Source organism: Xenopus tropicalis, chromosome 6 (assembly GCF_000004195.4).
Source record: "Xenopus tropicalis strain Nigerian chromosome 6, UCB_Xtro_10.0, whole genome shotgun sequence".
Taxonomy (NCBI): domain Eukaryota; kingdom Metazoa; phylum Chordata; class Amphibia; order Anura; family Pipidae; genus Xenopus; species Xenopus tropicalis.
This window is the reverse complement of record NC_030682.2, coordinates 103,883,155-103,902,321: the sequence shown is the minus strand read 5'-3', so window position 1 is coordinate 103,902,321 and position 19,167 is coordinate 103,883,155. Positions and strand designations below refer to the sequence as shown.

The following is a 19,167-nucleotide window of genomic DNA, read 5'->3' as shown; positions in this document are numbered from 1 at the left end:
AGAGGCCTGATCAGCAGAAGTTGTGGTGCCATGCTGTCTTCACCACATAGTTAAAATGTTTTATTATAATTATTTGTTATGTAGTGCTGACATGTTCTGAAGTGCTTTACAGAGGTTATGCATCATTCACATTGGTCTCTGCCCCAGTGGAGCTTATGATTTAAATCAATGAATAGAGGGGGCTGGAATTTTACTCTGGCAAAATATGGCAAGCTCTTATGTCACTCTTTGATAAATAATATGCTCCAGGTCCTAAGCATTCCGGGTAATAGATCCCATACGTGTGTATATATGTAAAGCAATGGGTGGGGGAACCAGACTGACTTGCAACCCAAATAGAATGTGTTACTTTGTTTAGAGTAAGCTTGTCCAACTTGTACATGTGTGCTGTGATGTTGCACAGGTTCTCTTCTTTGCACAGCTATGTTTATGCAGGCCAGTTTCATCAGAGGATATGCATCTGAGAGGTTATTTTTAGAAGTCTTGGCCTTCTTGTCTGTGTCTCTGCATGTATATATACATTTATCATTTCTAGCAAAATCTGTGTTTTATAACTGTCAGTGACTTATCCCTGCCTCTGTAAACTCCACACTCCTAATTTACACTGCCGAGCAGATCCGGGCTGCACTTAGGGTTGCACATTTTCTGGACAAAAAAATGCAGACCTGCCTAGATTTTTATCTTTCTTCCCTGTAAATAACATTGGCCTCGGGCATCATTTTTACCGGCCAGGCCAGTAAAATACCGGTTAAGTTGTTGAAATAATTACAACACTTGTCTAGCGGTGTCTTCAGATAAGCATCTTATGCTTCTGATTATTTGTAACATGTACAGGTATGTGACCCATTATCCAGAATGCTTGGGACCCGGGGTCTTTCCGTAATTCAGATCTCCTACCTTAATTCTGCTAAAAAAAATGTTAACAGTAATTAAACCCAATAGGATTGTTTTGGCTCCAATAGAGATTAATTACATCTTAGTTGGGATCAAATACAAGGTACTGTTTAATTATTACAGAGAAAAAGGAAACCATTTTTAAAAGTGTGAATTATTTGGTTAAAATGGAGTCTATTAGATATTTTTGTAATTCGGAAATTTCTGGATAATGGGTTTCTGGATAAGTGGTCCGATACCTGTACTACAATTTTGAATTATTTGATTAAAATGGAGTCTGTGGGAGATGGCCTTCCTGTAATTAAACCTTTCTAAATAACAGGTTTCTAGATAACTGATTCTATACCTTATTTAAAAATATTTGAATTATAACAACACTTTACTGCTTGTACATGTACTGATACACATGGGACGATCAATATCCCTTTTCTTATCTCATTTACTTTTTTGGAGCAGTGATGGTACTCAGAATCACATTTGCTTTTGTGGTATTCATCCAGACCCACTGAGTATGCATGGATTGGCTGTAAGTTTTGTAATCAGCTATATTATTTGTTTATTATATAATATACATGTTTTGTATTATCACATTCCATTTCCAAGGTCAATGACAGACAAGTCGTTTTGTCTCCCATGTTATAGTCATTATTGCGTGATTATGGGATTGGACTGTTTTACCTGTTGAGGATTCAGTGGTCGGCAGTGGGAAAGGTGTTTGAGATGTTATTATTGATGCTACATGCATCAGCGCCTTAATACAACTGCACCACAACTTGTGCAGACTTTACCAAAGACCTCAATCCCTTGAATAGCTGGAAATACATTCCTCCATGCAAGTGTATCACGTGCTGTAGACTTTTCAAGTAGTAAAATAAAACACCTTTTCCAAATCTTACCTTCTTCCTTTTTAGGGAAGCTAAACTTTTATTCTAAAATGCTAGCATTCCTTTAGCCCACAGATTCTACATTCTGGCAGGCAGAGGCGCTAAACCTGGGTTTCATGGCGCTTCTGGAATGTGCTTCACCAGCAGTATGATGTAGACCGTTGTATACGTAAACAATTCACAACGCAAATTTTTTTTTTAAAAAAAGTTTTGCTCAGCAGCTCTCCTGTTTTGGAATTTCAGCAGCTATATCATTGCCGTGTTTCAATTTACCCTAGCAACCAGGCACAGATTTGCAGTAAGTGACACCTATGCGCTGGAAAGAAGTAAAATTAGAAGGTAAATATTAGACCAATCTGTAATATACAAAACAATAGCTTAGTGATGAACCAACCTCTAGGGAACGAGGGAGGGGGGGATGTGCAATTATTCTTATGACCTGATTGGCTGAGATCAATCCCATGTGTACCATTTTTTTATTCATAGCACAGTGTGACTAGTGGATTATGTATTTTAATTGTTCTATTTGTTTTATTGCATTTTTCGTGGTTTGATTGCAATTTTAGACTTGAAGTATTGGTCACTACTTGTTTTTGCCCATAGCAGTGTCATTGTATAATGTGACTAATTGATCAGGTGTGTTGCACACAAATTATACTACGTGATCACTATTTTATTCATTTGTACTTTTAGGTTAGCATGGGACACTAAATAAAAATGTATAGCAATAGCTTGAGAAAGGGTCCGGAGGGTCCCGAAACGTTGCTCTTTGCTTGTTTTTATGTACTTGGGCAAATAAAATACAATTTTTTCACGATTTGCATCTTCAGTGTGCTACTGGATTTTTTTGCTGTTGCTACTAAATAAAAATGTAGCGCCTGTAGTTTGTCTTTTTACTGTATATATTGTACCACACTCGGGCACATCTTTTGCTCATATAATATTGTTGCATGTATTTGTAATGTAGTTTTGTACATCTTCAGAACCCGTGCCACATGTGAGGCCATAATGTTTGGCAGTTGTGGAGGTGGATTTGTACACTCCGTTATGTTCCAAGGGTTGCTGTATGCTATTACTGCCCACAAAACTATATTTAACCATTGTTGGTTTTTCAAGTATCAATGAACCCAAGTATATCAGTGAACTCACTTACTTCTTAGATTCTTAGGGATGCATAGAGCAAGCTTTGTACCCAAGATCATGTGAGAGCAAAGATGGTTTAAAGTGTATAGTTGAATTTTATTCATTTTAAGCTTTTTGTTTTTGTAGTTTGGAGTAGAAAGACACAGCTGTTTTGTGAGCATGTGAAAATTGTTTCTGAATATGCCTATATTATTCCCAATATATAAAATAAGTTTTTTTTGTTTTTTTTTTTTTACAATGTTTTATGTAATTTGAGTCATATATGTTATTTCTACCCATTGGTGTTTTTTGAGCTTGGTGGGTTTTTTTTTTCTTAAAAATTTACACTAAGCTCAAAAAAATGCATCAAATGTATTTATATTTTTTAAACACATTTTTGTGCATTTCAAAAGCAACATTTTATTCTGTTGTATTTTGAGCTCCTGTCTCACAGAGGCATGCAACAAAACACAGCTCTTAACACTCATGAGTACACCCAATTACAGGGCATATAAGGTGATAGATAGAATACATCATGTATATGCTAGCTTTACTACTTTGAGAAAACAAAAGCCAAAGCAAAAGTTTATCAAATGACTGCGTGGTTGTGCATTTTTTGATACACAAGGGAAATTAGTGGTTTTGTTGCTTTTTTCCATTGCATGATGCAAGAAATTGGTTATTTGAATGTGCGTTAATAAATTGTTTCTAGTCCATTGCCAAAAATGAGGCCTTTCTGTTCTCTGCAGTTTTGATTTTACTGGAGTACACGTCTGCTGATTGTCCCGATGGCCTTGCTGTTTTCTCTTGTGCATTCAGTGAAATTCAGTGTGCCGGTCGCAGAGAGCCTCTTTAATGGTACTATAGTTGGCTGGTAATTCATTAGAATGCCAGACCCTTGTGAGAAGTGTGTGAGAAGTGTGTTGGCAGTGGCAGTGGGCCAGCCCTTGGCATTGTAGGGGGACGGCTGGGCTCTGGTACAACAGCTGGACTTTATCCAACCTATTATGCAGCATCAGGAAGAAAAGACATGTTTTTATTCACATGTACAGGATTAATACATTAAGTAACCATGTTTTCTTTTTTTTCTCGTAATCTCCTTTCTGCCAGAGGGGGATGCTCTATATACTGCGCTCATTTACACTCCTTGATTTCCCCGAAAACAAAGGGGCTGAAAACAGACTTTAAGGAACTTTCCCATTAATTCTTCGAGGAAATCAGGGCCATAAAAGCTACACATGTTGCAATTATTTATGTTTAAATTTGGGGGTTTATTTTATATTATTTTTTGTCGCAGACATTGGAATAGATTTCTGCAACACCAAATTTCTGCCTGTAGGAACTTAATAACGCTGTGGAATTTCTCTTCATTTGACTCTTTCCTCTGCGATATGTTAGAATCAGGCAGCGTGTCCCTGTCTAAAGTTCCCTCTGTTTAACTCTGCTATATGCAGGGGTTCTGTGTGTGCCTAGAGATATGGCATCTTGGCTTTGTTGTTAGTTGCAGGCTTCTTTGGTATCCAGCCCCACAACCATGTCTCCTGGCTTTATTCTGCCATAGAAGCTTTCTACTTACAGTCTCACCTTTGGGTTAACTTTTAGTATGATGTAGAGATTGATATTCTAAGACAATTTGCAATTGGTCTTCATTTTTTATTTTATTTTATTTACAGTTGAGGAGCTCTCCAGTTTGGAGTTTCAGCAGCTATTTGGTTGCTAGGGTCCAAATTACCTTAGCAATCCAGGAGTGGTTTGAATGAGAGACTGGTATATGAATAGGAGAGGGACTGAATAGAATGAAACTTACAAAAAGTAATAATAATAAAACCGTAGCCTCGGAGTGCAATAGTTTTTCACTGCTGGGGTCAGTGAGCCCCATTAAAAGACTGCAACGAGTTTGAAGAAAAAGGCAAAAAATTAAAGCCTATAACAAATAAATAATAAAGACCAATTGAAAAGGAGCACCTGCACATACGCCACACTGCTTTAGCTGGCAAACCGTGTGGCCCCTGTGCCTGAAGTCTGTTCCATCTTGCGCAATTGTGATTTTTATATATTTTTTAATAACATATTTAGTAAATGCAAATGCGATAGATGCACTTTTTTTGCACTTCACACCGTAAGGCCGACACTGCTGTGAGGATTTTGGGACAGAGAGCCAGGAAGAAGAAAGTAAATTACTGCAAAAGGCAAGGACAGTTCTCAGAGTTTCTAGAATTAATGAGTTCCCTAAAGAACGTCCTTTTTTCCGCTTCCTCCGGTTACGTTAATGTTACAGTATTCCATGCTGTTTAAATTCTTTCTGTCAATATTTAGACACGGTGACACGCTTGCTAAATTCTAACCAGATTTTACCATTTCCCACATAAATCTTAAGAAACACAGTGCTGTGTCATCTTTGTTTTTTTCAGATTTAAGAAGGAAAAGGAACCTTGTCATTTAAAAGTTGGGATGTGTCCATTGTGTGTGTTTGTGCAGGCTTTCCTTGCTTCATTGTTCCTTTTCTCAAGGTTTTTAATGTATGGGGTGGATCAGCGCACGTCTCAGTTACATAACAGAAAAGTTGGGTGGGTTAGGGGTGTAGCCTGAGCAATTTTTTAAGATTGGGTCTGTTTATAAGAACAGCAATGCTGTCGAATACCTCTTATGCATGGAAGATTGGACAATTAGACCGTGTCCCCGATTTGCACAGGCCATCATTTTCAGTGTTATTCCACTGTGGTATTCAAGTTATGTTACTCTAACCTGGGAGTTGTCCTTTCACTGTAGCATCTGCACTGCTGGGTATTACCCATGAGGCCTAGGTGGGTTACTGGATTGCCCCTTGTGGCATTACTTATGTGCTGGGCATTTCTACTCTTCCCTCTGCCCCCCACTACTAAATACGTAAAGGCTCAAGCCAGGGTTCAGTCTGGAGTATGGTGGCATTGTAACAAAAGAATGTTTTCCCCTGTCCCACTACTTGTTATCATTACATGCACACCAGCAGCACTTTTCTACTTTTCTTCCTGCCACTGGATGGCAGACTAGTAAAGAACAGGTTATTTCCATATATTGCTTGTCACATGAGAGTACTACCTGGCCTATTTTATTGGATAATTAGCCAGCATTGTTGCTATGTGCTATAGTTACTACGGAAATAACACAACGCCTTATTAACCTATGTGCTGCCCGCCCCAAGGGCGACCTGGTGGAAGCTGAGAGGTGCAGGAGATGTGTACATCCCATAACTGTAAGACTGCACGTTGGAAAGCAGTAACTATATACGTGTGTGCTGCTAGACAGCATGGGTATTGTACTAAGAGGTAATATTTTTTTTCTTGAGTCGTGCTGAAAAGCTTGCCTGATTATGCAGTTCTGCCATACAGGGAGACTGACTCAATGCTGACATCTAGTGGGTATTTGCTACAACTGTTTAGCTCCTGCCTTGCTGAACTGTCACCAGTTTGTTGTAATGCAGAGCCGACAGTCACAGCTTCACTGCATAAAACATTATGAGAGGTACCAGAAACCAGATGTATCAGCTCAGAATTTGTGCTATTCCAGACAATAACTTTAGCTGTATGTCATAAAGGCTGTGTTGCTTTACTTATGTATTTATTTGTTTTTTTCTAGCTTTTTAGAGAGAATTGACCATGTTAGACAAAATGACTACACACCAACAGATCAGGTAAGCAGTTTTATTTCATTGTGATAGTTGTTTATTTAACAAGTTTCCATATTTCATTAGCAGAGACACCCAAGTGTCTTTTATGCCACTTTGTACCATATTATGGCAGTTGCCGTCCCATGCACTCCATACATCTGCTCACATGGGAATATGTAGAATTAACAAGTAATTACAATAGACAGTCACATTCCTGTTGAATGTGAAAAATGTACTGTTAGTATATCATGTTAGCTGCCCTGATTATTTTTAAGCTGACAACTTGTATTCAAGGGGAATAACTGCAGGGGGAGATGGGGGACTATGTGCTTTTCCAAATGCACCCACAGGGTGCCCCTTTACCAGTTTATTCCTGGTTAAACTTTAATATTTTTATCAGACCCTTACTCATTCCTGCTCTTTTGGAGATATTTGTTTCTGCTCCCTGAAGCCAATGAACCAAGATGATATCTACATAGGGTCATAGTATGATAATCTCTATGCCATGGGGTGTCCAGGTAATGATCCTACTCTCATATTAGGGTCCCTTTCAGTAGTGGCTCAGGTAAAACATAAGCCCTTTTGTTTGACTTTGGGTCCAAATGCCCATGGCTGCAAAGTCCAGACTGTGAATAGGAACGCACAACACTTTTGTTGTCGGCAAGATCTATGCTTCTCACCTTTCACCAAGTCCTCAAATGTTCTCCTGTGCCCTCATTTATTATCTAGATACCTTCATTCTTCTGCTGTGAAGCAGCCTCCCAACCTCTTCCCTGGCTGCAGAACAGCTTGAGGGATCGGACTAGGAAAAAGCTAGAAGACAGAGCACCCTTACTGCTAACTTTGCATGCTTTTAAAAGTCTAGCCAAGCTATTACATAGGAAAATTAAGAAGTCTAAAGGGTTGATATTAGGCTCTGACTTTTATGGAATTCAGCTCTATAATCCCCTCTTAGGAGAAGTCCTGAGGGGAATCCATTTTTCAGGGCATCAACCTGCATAGAAAACCAATAGTAAAGAAAGCAGGTCAGGCAAATTGCAGTTCTGAAGTGTGTATAGGCTAGGATATAAAAAGCTCTTTTTGGGAAACAGTTTTGCATCTCAGAAAAAGCTTGGGAGATCAGTTGTGATGATGGATGCCCTGACCCTACTGAGCTGGAACAAGAGGTACATCGAGTAGCTAACCAAGCAACCAGCAATGAGCTTTAGTCAAGAACATCATTTTTAAACTGCTTCCAAGATATGAAATTTGCTTGCAGTCCTGTCATAGTATCTCTGGCTGGAGAAGAAACTTTACATAAACACACGGCATGGATTTCCTCCTAAGATTTTTTGCCAGTTTGTATTGGTTTAATTAAAATAGAAGTTATGTGCAGGTCAGACCAGTACTCATAAAACTGAACTCCAGCTTCCCTCTCAACCTGCTCATCTGCCCATGGTGTGTCCATCTTGGTTTTTGGGTACCCTGTACAACACCTGTATCCCTCAATACTTAATGTACAGCCACTGGCTAATTCCCATGGTTTTTCTGTCCATCTGTAGTGAAGTAGGATTAGAGTGAGCCTGGGAAATAGGTAAAACTGAAATTCCGGAACTGGATTCTTGTGGCAGGGCAACAGAAATTCTCAGGACAAAGCAGACTTTTTTTGTAGGGAGGTACTTGGTCAGGAATGGGGGACAAGTAGATGGAGTAACAGCTTTTCCAGGCTGGTCAACATAGATTTTAATATAGAGTTCAATGCACGGCTGGGTTCAAGGCAATGGGTAAACTGCCCCATGTTACCAGTGCAATGTCTTTGGGGCCCTGTAGCTTTATGAAGCCCTGAGGGTGCAGTGATTTTTGCATTTTTATCATAAACTGAGATGGAAGAGGAGCTCTAAGGCACTACTAAATCTGTGACTCCTTGTAATACAAACATAGCTCAGTCTAAAGCCAAATTCAAGGTAGCAGGGCAGTCAGTCCCTAGTGTGACCAGTGCCATGTCATTGGGGCCAGTAGCTTTATGCAGTTCCCTACATATTTTGGGATTATGGATTGTAGTTAATATATATGGCTGTAAGGCAGAATTTTTTTACCACCAGAGTAGGGACCAGCATGACATTAATGCCTGTTAGTCACATGTAGGACTTGGATATTTTTGCCTTTCACATGCATTTAGCAAGGTAGCCAGTCACTCACCAGGCCAGAAATACTAATTTAGGGTTAGCAAGAGTTATGTTATTTTTGTTATTTTGATGCGGCATTGATGATGTATAATTGGTAAAGGCAACAGACAAGAAAAAATCAAACGTATACAGGGCTTTCTGATATTCTGTACACTCCTCTCTGAACATTCACCTTACAAACTACAAATCCACATTTCTATGTAAAGACTGAAACATCTTAGGATAATAAGTGTAAAGTGAATATAATATTAGTCATACCTCTATAAACTGATTTCAGAGACCCCTGTGCATTAAGATGAGCAGAATTCTACATGTACAGGCCCATCAATGTGTCTTCCTCTGAACAGATATTTGATTGTTTCAGCCTGTTTAGGGTGACTACATGAAGTGGATACCAGTCGGCCACTTAAAGTCCTGAAATTGTAGTAAATTACTGGAGTCAAGAAATTGTGTGTGGTCCTCCATATCCAAGTACCATTAGGCCAGAGGTTACAGTAAAAGGGCTAGTTATCTTATAGGTTTTGAAACCACACGATTTTTATCCCAAGCATTTCCCTCATTTCAGCTCTATGGTCGAATGACGTGTAGGAAATCTTTATTTACCAGCTATGGAGGTGTGTGTATGGATCCTTATGTTTCCCTTTTCCTTTATAGGACTTATTAAGATGCAGAGTTTTGACATCAGGGATATTTGAAACAAGATTTCAAGTAGATAAAGTAAATTTTCAGTGAGTATAACCGCACTTTTTCTTTACCTTTTTATGAATCTGCTTTTTTTCTGTGTACAAATAATTTCTCTGCACCTATATAATGGGTTAAAAACTTGATACCAAGGTGTCTGTTTTTCCCCCCAGCTTGATTTGCATTAATGATGTGGAGGTTTTTTTTTTACTGGTCAAATTGTTTTCACATTATAAAAAAAAAAAAAGTTACAAAAATTAAAGTGGTGTTTATTTCTGTGTGATTTGATAGCCTTTTGCTTGGGATCACTATATCACTGTAAGACATTTAAATGGGCAGCATAACCCCTTTTCCACATGATGTTAATGAATGGGGCTTGTTTTGAATATGTTTGTAACCTATTGTTTTAATAATGAAATACATAAGATTTATTTACTTCTTGCATTAAACAGGGCAAAAATGGAAATGTAAAATAAAGACATATACTTTCTTAGACACGGTGCCAGTTAAACAAAACCTTTCTGCCAGTTTGTGGTTCATCATCCGACTAGGAAATGAACTGTTTCTCTTTACTTCTGCCTGTTCCAATTTTTTGGTCCGCTTCCCCTCCCCAAATAAAAAGGAGAATGTGCCATGCATGGCTCCTTTGTATGGATGGCAGCTTTACTTTTACTTTCAGATTGTTGCCTGTTTAGTGGAAGATATACCTTTAATTAAGAAATATTCAAGGTTTTTTTAAAAAGTATGTTCAGTAGAAGCCCAATTCATTCAGTTAATGTTGCAATATGCTGTCCCTTTTTTAGTGTTTTAGTTACTTAAACATTACATTATCTTAGTAGGAGCCATTGAATAGAAAGTCAGATGACTTACAAAATGATTGGGTTTGGAATATGAATTTCTTGCATAATGATGTCCTGTACTGGCCATACTCACTTAGACATATATTGTATGCTTATTAATGTCTACAGAAAGTCCTGTAAATTATGCTTCATTGAACATTTAAAGATTCATGTCACCAATGGCTACTAATTATAAGATTTCCAGGTTCATGGACCTAATTTTTCTTAACCGTCTCTCTTAAACAGCATGTTCGATGTAGGTGGGCAAAGAGATGAGAGAAGAAAGTGGATTCAGTGTTTTAATGGTAAGCTGTTGCCTCTTCTAATGGCACTGCTCTGTGAAACATGTATGTGTGTGTATGTGTGTGTATATATATATATATATAATAGTGAATAACATAAAACACATCAACATATTGTAAAATGTAACTATAAGTCACATAAATCTAAAGAGTCCCATAAAGTTTAACTCGTCACTTGGAACGGTGGGGCCGGGTGCACATGTCTCAGACCTTCAGCTAAGGGGAATAATTACAACTCCATCTTGACAAATGGACTGGCAACAAACCTGGACTGACCTGTAGATATGCTGCTTAAAATATGCTATTTTTTCAAGAATTTAATACATCATAGTACATTTAAATATAGCATTTCTACGTCAGTCTGGTTTTGGAACTCCAAGGGTGACTTCTGATATATTTATATATATATATCATAATACTGCACTCACTGGAGCTACTAATAATGAAGGGGTTTATTTACAAAGATTCCAATGTTTCCAGCACCAAACTGGAAACATCAGAGACAATCCACCGATGTAATCATATGAAACATAGTTTTGTACAATTTTCGGGCCGTGTGTGGGCTCAGAATTATCTCGGTAATTTGTCTCAATAATTTTCATACCATGGCGATCAGTCCTTTAGTTGATCAGACAAAAATTGGTTGGATAACGATAAAATCAGCACATGTATTGTGTATTTGACAATATCCTCGGGCGACCTACAATGCATTTCCAGGACATCACTTTCATACAATTGGTGTCTGTCAACTAATTCATGTTCAGAACATCCTGATTTGTTATTTTTAGGGCTTTAGCCTACAATTTCAGTCTGAATGTTAAATTTAAATGCAAGGATAAAAAACTATGATCAATATCTGAGCATTCCTCAGAAGAAAATCTAAATGTGTACGGCTACCTTAAGGCTTAGGAAGCTGGCACTTAACCACTGTCAGTTTATGTGATATTAAACCCAAGAAGCCAGCCTCATAGAAAGAGGGTAGATATTTCTGTAACTGCTTGCTTTCAGTTCTTTTATTTCAAAAATTTTAGTTTTTTTAAGCATAAAAATTAATATTATCCTTAGCATCATAAGAACATGTACTTGATTTAATTAAGAGACACAAGCACTTTCCATTTCCAGTTTTATCTTTCATTTAATATAAACAAATATATACATGTAGAATCTGTAAATATATATTCATTATTATTGAGGTGGGTTATAATATACTTGTGGAAGCTATACAACCTTCCTTTACTACTTGTATCCTCCAAACCTGATATATTGTTTCTTCTCTGTTCTAGATGTCACAGCTATCATTTTTGTAGTTGCTAGCAGCAGTTACAACATGGTTATACGGGAAGACAATAACACAAATAGACTACGAGAAGCACTGGACCTGTTTAAGAGTATCTGGAATAACAGGTACAGTGAGCATTGTTTAGGTGAATGTTTGATTGTGCCACATGAGCTTCAGATCTGAAGTAAAAAAATGGATATTTGCTCTAAAAATAACATCATCATTACTGATGTTAAGCCTCAAATCTACCTTAAAAATAGGTTCTTGGAGGGGAATTCACAAAAGTGGTGATATTCCGACAAAATAAAAGTGGAGATAGATTTGTCGGATTTTCCACCTTATTCACAAACCTCTATCTCCACTTTTGTGAATTTGTCTTTTAAACAGATAGTTTTCAGATTTTGTCATTTTCCCGACATTTTTTTTATGAATTTGCCTTTAGCTCTTAGTAAATCTGTCGGTGCCATCAAACCCAGTCCCACAGCTACAGGAGCCTTGGGGTAAGGATTTTACCAGCAGGAGTTCGCATTTCATTTGTCATTTCACTTTGGGGCATTTCCTGAGGGGTAATTTCAGTTTGCCCAGGGAAACTATACATCATTTTTTTCAGGACAATCTGGGCTTTCAAATGTTTTCTATATTTCTGTGTAATTCCACTTCTGTAACAAGATTTAAGGGTCTAAATACCTTCTTCTATAGCCCCTACTCATTACTGGGCAGCAGCAATCCAGCCCCCACACCAACATGCCCGGTGAATAGAGGTCCAACAGGACTAAGGCCCACTGGGTTTTTATCCAGTGCCCTGTTGGGCCAGTCCAACCCTGTACCCCAATATCCCAGTTTGGGTGCCAGTGTGTATGTGCTGTTTGCTGATGCCCAAGATGGCGGCTGAGAACAGAAGTGGCAGCTAAAGGTGGGGGCAATGCTATCATGCAAGCTCTGTAGTTCTGTACATGCTATGGGGGCACAGATAAGTTGGGGCAAATCTCAGTGAAGTGATTAAAGAGGGGGCACTGCTGCTGCTAAAACTAAAAATTTGGCTGGGAGGCTTTACTTTTGCTTTAAATAAAATGTATACAATATATTCACACAAAATGTTATTATTGTCGCATTCATTAAGCTAAAACTGGCATAACAATGCAAATGTGAGGTAAAACTTTTTTATATAAAAGATATAAATTGAACTTTTTGTTTAATCAGTGTTTTACTTGTTTTTTTAAATGTTAATGAGGCTTTTTGCACCTATTGTTCTAGGGTTAGACAGAAACTTGCCCCCTAACAATGAGTCTGCTAATCCCCATTAATATGTTAATGATCCATCCCCCAATGGGGCCCCTACCTTAGGTGTGAAATGGAGACTGGGTGCAACAAAGCAAAACAGAAGAGCTTAGAATTGGTCTGACAGAGTTACACTGAGCTTTACTCCATTTTGAAAATGTCGGGAAAAAATGTCGATAAAACGACGTATAAATGTCGTTTAAACGTCAAATTCACAAAAATGTCTGTAAACTGTCTTTCTTTCACCAAAAACAGAAAAGTGGCGGTTGAGTCGGAATTTAGGCGGATTTCTGTTTTTGAATCCGGAGAAAGTGTTTTCCACCAGTTTTTCCACCACTTTTACTCCAAAAAAGGGCTACCTCCACTTTTGTGAATTACCCCCCTAGTGTCTCTACATAACGCTATTTGTGCAGTTATACTGTAATGGCCTTCATATTGCAAAGCATCCTGGGAAAGAAACATCCCATCTTTGTTACTCTTCATAATCAATACTCCGCTTGATTTCTTTGTTTTCTTTCAACAGGTGGTTAAGAACTATTTCTGTCATCTTGTTTCTAAACAAGCAAGATATGCTGGCTGAAAAAGTCTTGGCAGGAAAATCTAAAATAGAAGATTATTTCCCAGAATACGTGCGCTACACTGTACCGGATGATGGTAAGAAGTCCAGTGGCTAAAAACTTCTACTTATAGATGAACATTCATTGGTTCTGGTTTGGTATCTGCTAGGAGTAGTGTGTTTGTTTTACCAAAAACAGTTATAAAACAGTTACATGCCCCAGAAGATGATCACTTCATCGCAGTGCTACGCCATTCTCTGCTGTGGCTTAGAAAAACCCCATATTCCTAGTACAGGGATAGTTGGCTTATTAACCTGATTGGCTCTGAGTTTGTAGGGACAGACGGATAATGGTACAGATCAAATATGAGAGAACAAAGGGGTGCTTAATCTCAACTCATAGTATTTTGTGTTTCTAATAAAAGAGCAGTTCACCTTGAAATGTACTCACAGTATAGTGGTATACACTCTCAAATTTTGAGACAGAGTTTTTATTTTTCTGTAATGACAATGCTTTGCTACTCCCTAGCCTAAATTTTAAAGTGATATCCACTTGGTAGAGTCCAACTTACCCTAGTAACCAATCAGTGGGTGTGTTTGGTAGAGAAGAGGGTGAATAAGTGATGCAAAACTGAATACTAACAAATCTTAAACGTAGTCTGCTTTGAATTTGAGGCTAGAGAGATATAAGTAACCGCAATAACCACAAGCTGAACAAGTAATATCTCAAAATATCAGTGTGCACTTTAATACAATGCATTTTAAGATCAATTATGTCTTTAATTTTACGGAAAGTCATCCTTTAGAATTCTCAAGCAGGTTCCATGGCACAAACATTACTATAAGTATTTATGTACAAAACAGTGCAAATGTTAGCCAATAGGCTAAAGTCTAAATAAATATAAGGGCGAGGTCAGATTAGACATCTATCCGCTGCACTTTTCTGCCAGGCTGAGAGAAGCGGATCTGCGTCCGTACACTGCTCTGTGTGCCTCCCTTAAAGGCTTTGGCCACTGCCCGAGTGTGGGCACGCCGATTGGAGGTTGGCCTGGAAAACACAAAAGCAAACGTTTTCCAGGCCGACCTCCGACCCGCTCTGCTCTGTGTGCCCACACAGTTGCCATAGCCTTTAAGGCTGAGAGAAGCGGATATACACTTCGTCTGACCTCGCCCTTAGAAAGCAAAACATACAAACACGTATGTGAGGTTTTATATCTTTGGGGCTTTAGGGTCCTGTTGAGCTTTGTATTAATTTGCCAAAATGTTGCTGTTTTCCCTAGTCTCACCAGATACAGAAGAAGATCCCAAAGTGACAAGAGCCAAGTTCTTCATTCGCGATGAGTTTTTAGTGAGTATCATTTACCCCACATTTAAAATATAATAATCTCCTTACTTAGATTATTTCATGGTTTAGTGCAATAAAGCAAGTTTTCAATACTGCTGCTCTTCCATTTTGGCCCCCATGTTTGTTCCATAAATTATTACAATTATATCTGTCTCCTTTGATGTTAAGATGGAGGCTGATAGACTTACCCTAGCACTGACTCCTGTGGTTTGGCCCAGTCAGAAATTAGCTATTTTATTTATCAGAGAAGTACATTATTAAAATGTGCAATAATTATGATATAAAACACAAGATTAATAAATATCTTGTAAATGATATCCTTATAAACTGTGCTTGGTGATGTCATCAGTTATAATTGGTGCTTAGTGATGTAATTTCTGTCACATGACTCCCTGAAACTTGTGTATTATAATAAATAATGTACCCCCTGTTGTAACAATTAGGGATATTAGAAGTGCATGAGTTTCCCTGCCTAAATGTGTTGTTTGCTTTGCAGAGGATAAGTACGGCAAGTGGTGATGGAAGACATTACTGCTACCCTCATTTTACCTGTGCTGTGGACACTGAGAACATTCGCAGAGTTTTCAATGACTGTCGAGACATCATCCAGAGAATGCACCTCCGCCAATATGAACTCTTGTAATCTTTATCACCGTGGAGCCTGTGGTTTTAAATTCTTTGCTACTTTTACTGTCTCTTTGCTCTGTATTGCTCCACACAGGGTGGAAATCCCTCCAGTGCACATTTTTATTTCCTTTGTTAATTTTATTTTTAGCTGATTTTTTTCCCTCCCAGCCCCCCTTATTGAAAGAGGACATCTTGTGTCCTAAGATTATTCCGTACACATGCCACTTTGTACCATTCCACTAGGCCAGTGCTGCTCAACACGTGGCTCAGCATAGCAGTGGGCCCCTTGCAAATCCCTAGCAGTGTTTGCTTAGTAAGCCACTTTTTGTAAGCTCCCATTTCCCTCTCACATGCTGTACCCCTTCTTAGCTGAAGGCGTTTGCTTCTTGCCATCTGAAATACACACTATTCCCGCTAGGCCGAGCATGCAGCCCTCTCTTCCTGTGTCAGGGATTGCAGATAGACGTAAAGGGTGAGCAGAGTTGGCGTAAACACTCCTTAAAGCCCCCCGCCCCCAGTGGCATTACCTGCTCATGTGACAGACAGCAGTTAAGGTTGAGCCAAATCTTGCAGAACACTAGTTATTACCAAGCACTTTTTCTTCTTTTTGCTGATGTAGAAATATTGGAATCATTTCATGTTCCACTTAAATTTGAAGGTGGAAAATTACCACTTTTAGTGCCGGGGTGTCAAGCTCACAGCCCCAAGCTTTGGGAACAGCTGCTCCCAGAATATTGGATGGTGAAGGAATTTTTAGTTCACTTCCATTGAGCTGGGAGTTGGCCTTCTTTTTCTTTAGGGATGGCAAATATTCAACCATGCAATGACACGAGAGGCAATATAATCTTTTTTTTTTTTTTTTACTTAAATTTCATAGTTTGCACCTTTTAGATGCAAGTAAAGCCAGCCAGCTTTAGTATCCCTCATAGCAAGCGCAGAGGGTGGGGGTGAGGTTTGCAATCAAAGCCATTGAACTGCATAGGAACATCCTCTGTGTGGTTCACCCTAAGACATGAACTATGAGAAGCACTGGCTTCAGCTCCTAGCTGCCAAAGCTGAATGCATGGAAGGACCCTCTAGCGGCTAAAGAGTTTCTATGGAGAAGGGGACTGTATAGACCTCTCCAGAAATCAGGAAAAAAAAAAGGTGGCTCTCCAAACAACAAGTTAATACCATTCCACTAAGCCCTGGGCTACCTCTGTTATATTGCTTCTTTTGTTGGGCAGTGGTCCCTTGTAACGTAACCATCTTTTTAGATGGAGCTATGCTCAGACCTATCCCTGTGTGGTTTTATATCTAGAATTTTTTGGTTTCGTTATAGTATTTTTCTTTAAATGACACTGAAGAGTACTTGATGGAGGGAAAAAAATGAATAATGCACTTTGTATCAGGTTCATTACAAACAAAAACCATACTGTCAAGGAACTATACACACAATGTAGCAGCAACAGAATATTTATTGTCACAGTTTTTTAGCATTGTGAAAGAGTTGCGGGTCAGCTGGTGCAGTGACCTGAGCTCTAACGCCTGGAGCTGTAAAAGGCCAGGCCTGTGAATCATTGCAGAGCAATCAGGGCCCAGGCCTTTTCCAACACCGCTTGGAAAAAAAGAGCGTACTTGGAACAGTACCTAGAGTAGATAATGAAGAGGAAGAGGAAAGATAAGCAATTTTTTTAACTTTTATTTTTATGGTGTTTTGTGGCTAAATGTTTCTGCACACCTCAGGCATTCAAACTGCAGCTGCTTTCAGCCTCTCACAACAAGGCAGAAAAAGATAAAAAAAATTCACCCTCACTGATATTATACGTTTGTCCTCTAATGATCTGTTTAGCCTTAGATCATTGCTGGGCGTTAGTCCTCTATATTGGGTTTTTTTTTCTGTTTATTTTTTTTTTTTTTCCTTTTGATTTTATCTGCTGGTTTATTATAATGTACAGATGTAAAATGTAATATTATTTTGTACAACTTTATTGAAAAAAAAACATAATACTTGTAGAAGATCTTTGTGCCTTGATTATGGCTGTACCTGTAAAATGAGCTAAGATGTAAGTATGTTTTTGATTGCGCTGTACAGCTTGATGTCAAACTTACCTGCAGCTGTGACTGCGGTTAAGACCTATCTGTAGAATTTAGTTTTTTTTCTGGTTTATATAAAAGAAGGAAAAGCTCTTTAGTACAAAAAAGACAAAAAAACAAACAAAAAAATATATCTATATATACATTATGCAAATTAACCACTTACCTTTATAAATAAGGTCCTAGCAGCAGTGATGTCCAACTCGTGGCTCTCCAGTGGTTGTTATCTTCAACCGGCAGCATGGGCTGGGCTGCAGGGCCACGGGCTGGAGCCACTGTGCTGTACAGGGCCACTTGTTGCAGCAAACATGCCTTTTTCCCTCTATTTTTATGTGAAGGCGAGGGAAGGAGCAGAGAGTCTCAGCTTTAAACACATCAGAATTCATTTTATGTCCACATTTGCAACCTAGTGGTGTATTAGTGGGAACAGAGTCTTTTTTTTCTTTTTAACACTTTTAAGTCCTTCTAGAAACCTTCGGATAATTCCTTGACCGCCCGTATAACATTCCCAATTCTGAGAGTATTGCGAGCGTTCGCCCAAAATAAGGAAACTTCCGGCACCCATTAGTCAAGGCTTGTCTCCTTTTGTAACAGCAGCTGCTTTTATTGTGCAAGCGAGTAGCACGACTTGGAAAGGAAAAAAAGGTGTAGCCTGAACAATTATACGATGACATTTTAATTTCTCTTTTAATAAAGAGACACATTAGAAAGCTGGTTTATTTTAAATATTCTAGAATTGATTATGTGTGAATATTTCTCAAACTTGAATAATTTATGCAAATGTTCTCTAAAGAAGTTGTGGTACAATACTATATAAATATATATATATATTATAAATATAAAAAAGCAAGAACTGCTGTAGCAATAAGGCATGTCCTTTTTAGTAACTATTACACTGCTTTATATTTTATACTTAGGTGTTTTATGTATGTGAGTCTAGACTTTTTCTGTGTCAGAAATACCCTGTACATTGTCTCAAATTACAGTTGCAATAACAGCAATTCTGAGAAGTCTGCTAGATTACGTCACCTCCGACTGAATTCTCCTCTGGAAACGCTTACATAGCGGAACTGCCGCTCACTGCAGGCCTTGAGCCCTTCAGGGCTTTGCAGTTCTAAACCTCAGCATAGCTCTGATCATGTGACCTTTGCCTTCATTTTAAAGGATTGAGTAGATGGGGGAGGACTAGGCCTCTGTTCAACAGCAGACACAAGTCAGGCGAGTCCCTCAAATGGATTGTCCACCTCCCAATGGCTGTTACTTCAACAGCAGCCATAATTCTGGACATTCTATGTAGAATGAGTAGGTTTGGATTTGAAACTAGTCCCACATTGGCTGATATTGTCTGCCAGATATTGGGGGAATTACTTGTAAATACATTACCAGTTAAAATGGGAGCTGCCTAAAACTGCAACTCATGTTTAGACATTTTTGTGCTGGAGTGACCTGCAGAATGGGAAGGTGCCGTGGCTC

At 38.6% G+C, this 19,167-nt stretch overlaps 1 protein-coding gene across 2 annotated transcripts in view; it reads left to right on the top strand.

The window, feature by feature from the left end:
* Positions 1-18,518, top strand: part of gnal (G protein subunit alpha L) — a 150,158-nt gene extending 131,640 nt beyond the window's left edge. Inside the window, exons 6-12 of one of the 2 annotated variants that reach the window (XM_012964388.3) lie at positions 6,516-6,570; positions 9,366-9,439; positions 10,478-10,536; positions 11,817-11,937; positions 13,614-13,744; positions 14,927-14,994; positions 15,488-18,518. In XM_012964388.3, the coding sequence (XP_012819842.2) occupies positions 6,516-6,570; positions 9,366-9,439; positions 10,478-10,536; positions 11,817-11,937; positions 13,614-13,744; positions 14,927-14,994; positions 15,488-15,634 (655 nt within the window). In that variant the 3' untranslated portion in view covers positions 15,635-18,518. The remainder of the gene's footprint in view (positions 1-6,515; positions 6,571-9,365; positions 9,440-10,477; positions 10,537-11,816; positions 11,938-13,613; positions 13,745-14,926; positions 14,995-15,487) is intronic. The other variant, NM_001142197.1, reaches the window with a different exon arrangement.
* The last annotated feature ends 649 nt before the right edge of the window (positions 18,519-19,167 follow it).